The sequence below is a fragment of the Bombus impatiens genome, unplaced genomic scaffold, assembly GCF_000188095.3.
Source record: "Bombus impatiens unplaced genomic scaffold, BIMP_2.2 scf_4012, whole genome shotgun sequence".
NCBI lineage: Eukaryota > Metazoa > Arthropoda > Insecta > Hymenoptera > Apidae > Bombus > Bombus impatiens.
The window spans coordinates 282,193-292,925 of NT_180431.1; the positions used below are offsets into that span (position 1 = coordinate 282,193).

The 10,733-nt window shown below is 43.2% G+C and overlaps 1 protein-coding gene across 2 annotated transcripts in view; it reads right to left on the reverse strand.

Moving 5' to 3' along the window:
- Positions 1 to 1,156: 1,156 nt before the first annotated feature.
- LOC100741242 (fez family zinc finger protein 2-like) overlaps positions 1,157 to 10,733 on the reverse strand; it is a 26,262-nt gene continuing 16,685 nt past the window's right edge. The window contains exons 1-2 of one of the 2 annotated variants that reach the window (XM_033324559.1): positions 4,948 to 6,462; positions 1,157 to 4,369 (exon numbers count right to left, since the gene is read on the reverse strand). In XM_033324559.1, the coding sequence (XP_033180450.1) occupies positions 3,206 to 4,369; positions 4,948 to 5,001 (1,218 nt within the window). In that variant the 5' untranslated portion in view covers positions 5,002 to 6,462 and the 3' untranslated portion in view covers positions 1,157 to 3,205. Of the gene's footprint in view, positions 4,370 to 4,947; positions 6,463 to 10,733 lie in introns of those variants that run through there. The other variant, XM_003494808.4, reaches the window with a different exon arrangement.

Consider the following 10,733-nt stretch of genomic DNA (forward strand, 5'->3'; position numbering starts at 1 on the left):
TCGCTAAAATGGTCAGCTAATTCTCTGTTCTGTTTAATTAAAAATAAACAAATTCCAGTTCTAAAGCTAATCAAATAGAATAAAATTGTCGTTTGCGAAAATCTAACATTACCTAAATTTTTGTATCATTCTTTCATCAAAATGTCAAGTAATTCTATATTGTGTTTAATTAAAAAAAGAGAAGTTTAATTCGATGTATAAATCTAATCAAATTATCGAAACGTTGCATGTTCCTGGAACTACTGTAATCCACGTCGTCTAGTATGAATGCAATTTTACAAGTCAACCCTGAAACACGAAATTCCTTGTTGATACGTACACGTCGAACGAGGCATACTACAAGGGTGGCACCGTAACGACCAGTGGTGTTTGATAAGGGACGGCAGACTCTGCTGCGATGGCGGTCGGATGAGTCTCGATTTAATGGATAGAGGACAGATTCTACAGATACATCAGAAGGCCGGCGCGATATCTGGCGCGCAAATCAGAACAGAAGCACGTCATCCTCTCTTTCTGTCTCTCTGATAGGAATATCCTCCAACCCCTCGATGTTTCGACCACCCTCTATATATCGATTCGTCTCTTTTCTCACCTCTGACTAACTTTTGTTCCCTTTCTCGCTCTCGTGCACCGATACTCGTTTCCTATACGAGGTCTCGCCTCTTTCTAAACTAAACGGGACAGATTGCATCGTGTCTAATGGCGGATGATGCTCCCGTGCGGTCCTCTTCCCTCTTTCACAACACTCCTCTTTTTTCCTACCAGATGATATGGTTGCTTCTCTTTTCCTCTTACAGACGACGAGAGATCGGATCAATGTAGACTATGTGCTTAAGGGTCGGTTCTTTTTACGGTAGCCAGCAGATTAGAGATCGAACGAAAGATGCGGCCGAGAGATTAGAACGCTCTTCTACCCTCGTTTCGTACATTACACCGGGGTTAAGCCTTCTTTTTTCGCTTCTGTAGGCCAATCGATGCTCTTAACTGCATTACGACGGCGTTGCAAATTTTGTTGCACCTCTATAAGTCTCTATAAAACGATATTATACGTATGAACTCTTTTTTGAAAGATTGTGAAGGATTAAAGGACATGTAGATACGTTAAATGTAAGGTAATGATGTGTGCGAAGAAGGTGTGAAATGAGACGACCGACGATTCATTGGTATCGATGATTTTATTGCATTGGATCGATTCATATTTACAATAGGGGACACATACATATGCATTTTCATCTACTCTACCGATTATCTACATATATAACGTTTCTTTATTTTCACCGTTAATCATGCTTAATTAATTCGCCTCGTCGTTAATGGCTGCTTATCTAGTTCGTACGGTAGAAACATGAAATACGAATCGATTAAGTTCTCCCTGGAGGAATCTGTTTCAATTGCGTTCGAATATATTAAACTCCGTTCCAAAAAATAAAAAGGAACAATAGTAATTGAAGAAATTAAGATAAACTAGTGGAGAATGCGTTTAATTCCCGATAAAATCTTCTGCAAACTAAAAGAGGAAGAGAAACTGAAATAGTACGATTTTAAAAATCATAAGAGGTAAATAAAAATGCATAATGAAAATGAAATACACGCACGAAAACAGAGAACAGCGAGCGACTGTTCCCTTCGTTTTCTCTATTGCAAAAGCTCTTAAAAACGACCGCGTGTAACTCGATGGCCAACAATCGATCGCGAACGTACCTAAGCGTTATTTTACAACGGATATTAATTAATGGCCAACGTTTTCTGCACGTTCTCGCTACGCGTCACTTAAAAGCTACTATCACACCGATTTATACATTTCGCCTAAGTATAGATAAAGATAATGCGTCCAACGTGTCTGTACGTTGCTCTACGCTTATTTCCGCAGGAAAGCTCCTATGCGAGCTTTCGCGCGAGAGAAGAGAAATGAAAAGACGCGCCTCGATTCGGGCGAAATTTTCTCCTTCTCATCTTCTCGTTTCGATCGAATCGTCACGACGATACACACAGCCGTTACGACTTTTCCATATCGCTCGTTTTTTTTTCTCTCTCTCTTTCTATCGTCGATAATAATCCCTGCGCACCGACATTAATGGCGCTGTAACGAAATCACTCTCTGTCACAGGTACAAATATTTACAAATATTTACATAAATAAGTAATCATCTCTCACAGGATACCACCGATTGAGCTTTCATGCGACGATTAATCCGATGTCATGGGGGACCCGCTATCCAATATAACGTTCGTGCCAATACACGTTTATATATCCCTGATTCCTCTGTCTATCTGTTGATTTACCTCCCAGTGTAGTTTATTTCGCTCTATACGACCGATTATTTGCGTTCTCCAACATATTCAATCCGTGTTTTGCAGCTGGCAACTGCTCGTTCGGTTAAAATATCATTGTCCTGGCAGAATTGTCCGCGACGAATCGTCTAATTCGATTATTCGTACTGTTTGCCCTGCATTTTTACACTCGCCGTCGCGTTGTCCGATTCCGATTTTCCAAGTTAAGAATATTCCTATCTACCTATATTTCCGTACCGGGGAAATTTGTCTAAATGAACGCACCTATATCGTTGTTTGCCAGCTCCTTTTCCCAAAAGACTTTTATCTATGCTTACTTAACTTAGAACAATTTTAAAACGATTTTTCTATCTATTACGGTTTTGTGAATCGTTCTCAATCGCTTGATAATTCGCTTGGCAATCGTGATCGAGAGAATTTTCAATACAGATGTATTTATTTCGGTGCTGAAGTTCTGTGTGGTTAAAAAACAGTTTCTAAACAAGGTATCCGAAAGAAATTGTTGAAAATGATTTCGTTTCCTGACGAAAAAGACCTGAGACTAGCCTTAAGATAAAACAGAAATAATATCCTACAATTTGGATGCTGTAGATGAGGTAGTTGGTTGTCTCGAAAGGATGCAGTAACACGTACGTACACGTTCCCCATTTGTCGAAGTCTCTGCCGCGTCTTTGGTATCTCTTCTTAGCCTCCGTATTGGAAATAACTTACTTTCATCGTGAGTACCTGACGATTTGTATTCGTCTATTTCCAGTTTCACCCTCTATATGCGTGTTTTCATCATCGACATCTTCCTCATGGAGGTCTCTTCATTTCGAGGGTTGCGTCAACTGGCCGATGTCCCCCGTGTAACAGGGTGCTCCGAGGATCAAAGGACACTGTGTCTTCCTCGGGTAATTAATACCGTCGCCTTGTCACAACATTTTGCTGAGATAACTCGTCGTACCAGGCGGTGGTAGCAAGAAAGGATTGACGAACGAATGGCCACCGGCTCCGTGCTGTACCGACGCGTAACCAGACTGTTGATTGTGACTTTGCGATGAAGTACCTAGGCTATTTAATACAGGTGATCCGGTATCGTGTAATTTTCTCATGTGTTTTTTCAAATCGAAATTCCTACAGAATCCTTTGCCGCAGATCTTGCAAGAAAATGGCTTCTTGTCGTTGTGAGTATGCATGTGAAAGGTCAGATTGTAGATCTGATGGAACGCCTTGTTGCAGATGTTGCACTTATAGGCCTTTTCGCCACTGTGCGTCAACTTGTGATTCTTGTAGTTCCCCTTTTGATGGAACCCCTTGCCGCAGTACTCGCAGACGAACGGCTTGTAATTGGCGTGGATGCGTCTGTGGGTGTTCAGTGTCGAGCTTCGGTTAAAAGCTTTGCCGCATGTCGGACATTTGTGCGGCTTCTCCGCTGTGTGGATGATCTTGTGCCTGCACAGGGTGCTCGCCTGGCGAAAGCCCTTGCCACAGATCTTGCAGACGAACGGTCGAGCTCCCGTGTGAACTGGCATGTGTCTGGTCAGATTATAATGTGCGTTGAACACCTTCCCACATTCGGGACAGGTGAACGTTTTCTGTTTGTTCGTCGTGTTGAGTTCGTTGTTCCGTGGTCCGGGACTCTTCTTCTCGCGTTGGCTCTCGGCTGAAATCGCTGTTAAGCTCATTTTCGAGAAAGCTTTTTGAATGGTGGTTGGTGGTGGTGAATTCTGTGGAACGGTGGGTGTAGTGGGCGGTGGTGCTGGAAAGGCACTCAACAACGAATTCGGATGATAATAGAGAAGAGAATAGGGTTGCAAGAGATTCTGATGCCTCAACGTTGGCACGTATTTCTTGAAGGCCGATTCCAAATGCGCGGAATAAGTTAACGAAGGAATGCTAGGCGGTGGAGGTTGCGGCGGTGTCGTTTGCTGATTATTGCTCTGCTCGGTAAGACGTTTGTCCGGTTCCATGATTTTAGCGATGGAGAAGGTCAAGTTCTTGCAGGGCGCGGGTGAAGTAACCCTCTCTGGCGGAAGACTGGTCGGTGTTTCGGTCGCCATTGTACTGCCGGTTGAGAACGGTTGCATGATAGAGACCTGAAATGAAGACGTGCCAGGATCAGTTAATTTTTCCGTGGACAGGTATTGGATTTGTTTTTACGGTTGATAACAGTGACGAACCCGCCCCTATATCTAAAGATCCATTTACAAGTCGATAACGCAAATTTATGGCGTTTGTGGTACAGATAAATCTAAATCCTCAAATTTTTGTTTCAACAAGCATCCGGGTTTTCAACATTATGCGTCGTTACGCAAAGCAAACAGGTTCTTTGAGACGATTATATTTTTTCTCTAATTTAAAAATCATCGATAATTTTTTATAACGAGGATACGACAAATTCAACGACTTATAATTTTACGACTTTAAGAATCCGAGTGGGTGATCAGAAGTAGGAATGGAAGGAGGAAGAAAGAACGATGTTTAAAAATCCATCGTAACCGAATCGACTGATGCAATTGCCGGAATGAGACGTAGTGTACACGAGGCTTTAGCAGTCGTATAATGGGGGAGTAGCCAAATCATGGCGATCAATTTGATGACTCCGAGGACTGTCGTTACGTGGTCGCTACGATCCTCCCTTCGCAGAAGTCTGTTAGTGTTTTAGTGCACGTACACGAAGAGAACTAGCGGAACGGAACCCACATGTCGGCGAATTCGAATGAAACATGTGGTACCGTTATTATATCCACTCAATTGGCCCTCGTGTTGACATAAAAAAAGTACGTTCCGCATTGAACGATGAGGGCTGACAAACGTCGAACGGCGACAAGGGAATGCTGTGCTTCGCACTTCGTCTCCGAGTTAAACGCTGCTAAACGTCGTTTAGTTTCATTCTTCTTTTTCATTGCTTCGAATGGATTTCCAAACAGCATCAAAAGGAAGCCTGGTTATTAAAAAAATGATAAATCGTTAACTGTATGGGCAACGCTATCGTTCGATATAATCACATATGCATACGCAATTTGAATGTTGATTCGCGCACAAAACAGCATGAATATACAGGTAGCCATTAAGCATGTGCAACATGGATACGGGGAATGAATGGCGGGGCTGAATGAGTCGCGAAATGGTCAGCACAGTTGAAGAGCAAGCTTCCCCGAGGTATCACGGAAGGTTTGCACGTCGAAAAGTAGAAATGTTTGCTCCGTAGAATAGCGTTATGTTTGGACTTGGAATGACGGTTAGAATTGGATAGGACTACTGGCTGGTGGCTTCGTAATACACTCGCTTCTGTCTCATCGAACTTTACGATTCTCTTCAAAAAAGGAGGGAAACCCCAAAAAACCAATGAATCTTACGCGACAAAAAATTAATTCGAAAAATGTAAAGTTAATAAGTGTGGTAGAACGAGAAAATTTCAGAGAGTACGGTAAAATGTTCGATATCAGAGAGAAAGCAAACGTGATGTTTAACCACGATGAAAAATGCATGCTTCCAGAAACGGTGGAAATACCGAACTCCCGTCGATAGGGTGGAATATGACGCAGTGGTCCTGCCCAAAAGCTCCGCCCATTAGCTGGTACCTTTCGATTGTCCCACAGCGAAAGGCAGCCCTAATAACCGGGGAACAAGGAGTGGAAAAGCAAGACCGGTGTGAGAAGCGAGACTCGAGAAGGGAAACGATCTCCTCGCGCACCCCCGAAACGCCCCTATGACCTATAGAAAACCGTAGACGTCGACTTCATCGCCATGGAGCCGAGCAACTGTCGACTTAAATGACAAAGGATATGATTATGTGCCTTCGAGCGCTTCCAAATGCAAGTTACGACTCGTACCCTCCTTCTTCCATGCTAACTTCGATTTCCACCCCCTGTTCTCTCTCCTTCCTATATAGTTTCTTTCGAACGTTTTTCTCACAGTCTCTAACTTTTTCCGTCTTAATGAACAAGTTACTATGCCGTCTATTCTTTGCATTTTTTCTTCTCTGCCTTTACTTCGCTTGTCTTTTTCATTCCCCTTCTCACCCTTACCCTTTGCGTTACTTTCTTTCTTGCTCTCTTCTTCTACGCCTTCTTCTCCTTTTGCGTCTTCTTTACACCATGTCCTCGCTTTTACCATTCAAATGTACGCTCTCTCTTTCTCTTCTACACCGAACGTGTCACACTGACTCCTTCCTTGTCCGCGGTGCTCTAGAGAGGCAGAGACAACCATTCGGTGTATTCTCCTTCTCATTCTGGCTTATCGTCACTTGCCGTTTTATAACCCGTCGCAGTCGAGCAGGGGTGAGAAGAAGACGTAAAATGCAGGGTAAACGGTGGGGATGGAGGCGACAGGATTGGCCAACGGATCTATCACCCTCGGAAAAGTGACACGAGAGGGGAGAGTCGTATGGGATGTGGTGGGGGTTAGTATTGTTACAGTACTTAACGAGCGGCCGAGGTAATCAGTGTTGCTCCTTGCGGCAGCCGACAATTCTACCAATTTACTTCAATATCGACTGAAGCATGGCCGACCCTACTCTGGGACCATTTTGCTTCCTTCTTGCTCCATTGGAATCGATCTGCGTGAAATTTGTTAATTTTTCATTCATTCGTGTGCATCCAATATTCATCAATGTTGTACACCAATATATCGCGTAAATCGTTTTCCTTTTTATTCTCTATCATCTGAACATCTGTTAAATACCTCCTAAATGTTTTTACAATGACGTGAGATAGAAGGGAATTTTTTGAGGGTCGTTTATACGCTTGTCGAAGTTGCGAGTACCAGCGAATATTCGGAACGCGCGAAGGACGTTCGCGTGGTCGATAGAAGGGCTGAAACGATACCCGGCTTTCGTGAGCCACTCGATGAACACGGGAGCACCCCGTCAGGTGAGGTTGGCGTTAAATGTACAAAGTTTACCGATGCGATTACAAATCGTCCGAAGAATTCAATCACCTACAGTAAACTATCAAACGACGACGAGCGAATCGCTGGAACTCGAAGAAAGTTGAAGGAGCTCGAAGAAACTTGAAATGGCTTTGCAAATTTACCCGCCCCGTTGTCGACCCATTAATTATCTCCTCTCCTACGCTCCGGCGATCAACCTTTCATTTTCTTATTCCACTTGCTTCTTCGTTGTCTCCGCCACGACGATAATCACTTCAGTTCGTAACCAACTACCCTTTGATACAACGTTCAACGCAAGAAACATCAATAAAACGTGTAAAATCGTAATGTGACATCGTGAAAGTAGATCGACACGTTTATCAAGATAAAATCAGTTAACCCCAAAACGGTAAGCAGGGATGATTCGAAACAGCGAGACTCCCCAATATGAACATTCCAAATCGGAAGGGGTGAAAGTGGGCGGATGGGAGTTTTGCGTGTACAGAGTGCATCAATCAGCAAGTCCTTCTGCGAATAATACCCGCTCATGAGGTCACACGCCTATCGCTCTTTTCCCTTAAGTGGCGATAAGGAAATGAACTGAACGAATTTTGTCGCTTAACTTTATTACAATCGTTGCTTAACCATGGATGATAGCGTAAAAATATGTCGCACACTATCACCTGTCACTTTGACAGAGAAAAAAGGAAACACAGGATGTGACAAGAATAAGCCGATTAAAAACACGTTTTCTTTCAAATTAAAAGTTGGTTCTTTACATCAGTTGTGAATGAAACGACGCAGTTTTCGCGCGCAAAGCTGCCAGACATTGTGTAATTTTTATTAGAACGTCTCAAGGTCCGGGAGGCGTCTTTGGTGTGGAAGAGGACCATTAGCTCGAGCCACCCTTATTGTTCCATCCGTGACACCCGGTCTTTCATGATATGGCGCGTGAACAGTTGACATATAATTAGCATTTGGGGTAACGAAAGCTCGACTGAGGATGACAGGAGGCACAATACACACCCACTTGCTTATCCTCTGTCCCATAACTCGGCCACAAACCCGCCCTTTCTGTCCCGTACATCCAGCGTATGTCGCGTAAGCCGATTCCAAAATTAGTCGGCTTAGAAACTTTGTAAGGGGGTCGAATTTCTCGACAAAAAATGTATTACTTTTTTCCTTTTTCTCTATTTAAAAATATTTAATATGAAAGAGAAAAGTATCTTGGGTCCACGACTAGATACATAATAGAAGAGAGAGCAGACGATAAAAGACGAAACAAAATTTTGTGTTCGGTCGCGAGGGTGGTAAACCGGCCGGAATTTGAATTGCAGTTGTAAGTAGAAACGAGGGTGAAATGAAAACGATCTCGTGCGTTCTTTTTCCCGGGGAATTTAAACGCACCATGACTCCTGATTTCGAAGTTTCGCGTTATGAGGAGAGGATTCGCGGAGAGGGTGATTCAAAGTTAATTGGAGAGTGGTGGTGGCAGAGGCGAAGAGAGGCAAAGAGGAATAAATTGCGAGTCGCCTCGCACGAATCGGAAAGCGGTGGGTACCCCGGTGTTATATTCCGCCGGTATATTCTGAATTAAGTCGCTCAGTTGTGCGCCGTTTACTTTGCTCCTCGACTGCTCTCGAATCGTGTACGGGGGAATGGCTTAATTTTAAGGAACTTTACGGCCGTTCCACCAAGTTTAATTCTATCCGTCGAACAACGTTGCACCGTGTGTTTCCCAACGACATATCCCGATAATGCCTGAAAATTACCTTCCGTGCAACACGACTATCTGATCGTTTTAAATTGGCGAGTCAAACTTCAAGTACAATTTTGGCAACATGCGTGTAGATTAATGGAAATATTGAGATACTATGAATTTCTCAGATTCAGATGAACATCGTCGTTTACAGAAAAAGAGCTTGGCAGAGACAAAATTTCAGTAGGAAAACTGAGAGCTCAACAAAAGGCGCATTGTTTAAAACGAAAACGAAGTGATTCCAGAGAGCCCTGCGTATGAGCAAGCGTGCAAGGGTCGAAAAAAAATTGGCGCCCACGTGCGTGGCTGTATGAATACGAGCGGCTTTCCAAAATGGCAACGAATCCCACTGGGCTCGATGCATCTCGAATTCACATAGTTCGACGTATCGTCGAGTCGAGCATGGTTGGCGGGGGGTTCACAGCTGCGCAGTCTACGGGGGTTTATTACCCCTCGACTCGTGGCGTTTCAACTCCCGGTTGGAACACCTCGTTATCACCGATTCGTCCTTCTCGTTTCTGCCCTTGAGTTCAGTCCTAGTATCCTCGTTGGCTGTCAACGGTTTTTAGACTTTTTCTTTAAACTAAAGGAAATATATTTCTGTATAAATTTTGCCATTTATTGACTTTAGCAATATTCTTTGTCAAAAACAGAGATTCACTATCGTCGAAATTACGTTTACGAGAATTACGAGAATTGGAAAGAATGAAATTAATGTATTAACATAATTGTTCGATCTTAATAGTTTCTAGGCTATTGATTTATAGAAAAACAAGCACGCAGGAGGCCGTCCATTAAGTATAAAAGTGCACACGTGCCGTTTGGCTACGTGAGTTCACGATCGCCACAGCGGGCGCCTCGATTCACCGTCTGTGCGCGTTCATTTTGCATTTTCGGCGTCGTAGCTGCACCCCGCTGACAATGGCAGCGTAACTTGAGATTGTCGGCCTTCGTCAAACATAATGACGATCGCCAACGACGATCATAATAGTCTCACGGAATAATAAGTGGGATAAAAGTCAGGAAAACAATTGGTACCGCCATTGTCACTTCGCGGCCTATTCAGTCACCCCACAGACGGCCTGTTTGCGTTGCGCTCGTTTTGTCGAGAAACTCCACGGCTGCGATGGGAATCGTTCATTCTCGCAATGGGAGAAATCAAATTATTATCGACTCGCTTGAGTCTATGATCGTTCGGCTTCCTGCGGGCTGTAAACGTACAGTGACTTTTCAGGAATCTTTTCAAGCAAAACATACGTAGGATCAAATCTTTCACGTGATGTAAAAATACAAAATTATGGCTTATCGCGCCATAAAGGATTTTTTTGACATCTTGAAAAATTTGCTCTTAAATAATACTTTAAATAATTACACTTTAATAACTTCACGATGTCTAAAATAAAATATATAAAATAAGCTACCTATGTACACAAAAAGTATTTTCATTCTTTATCAGATCTTCATCGTACCAAATTTTTGTAGTTATGTAGAAGTACCTATTATTAAAAATTATATAAAATTTCATATATTTGGATCTCAATAATTAATATATAGTAGAGGCCTCGAAAAACGAATCAATTCCTTATCGCAGTCGAGTTTACGAGTCTTATAGAGCTCTGTTTCTCCATTCATATTCCCAACCGTCTCCTCCCACTTCCCTAGACAATGTACATTACAAAAGAGGTTTTTCGTAAGGCACGCTGCGTACACACAAACGGTGGCGTACGTCTGCGAGCGCCCTTCCGCCGCTTCCGCTCACGCTATTGAATCACGATCACGATTTTCGAAGGAAGAATGGACCAAATTCGACACCAGCGGGGGGGGGGGGG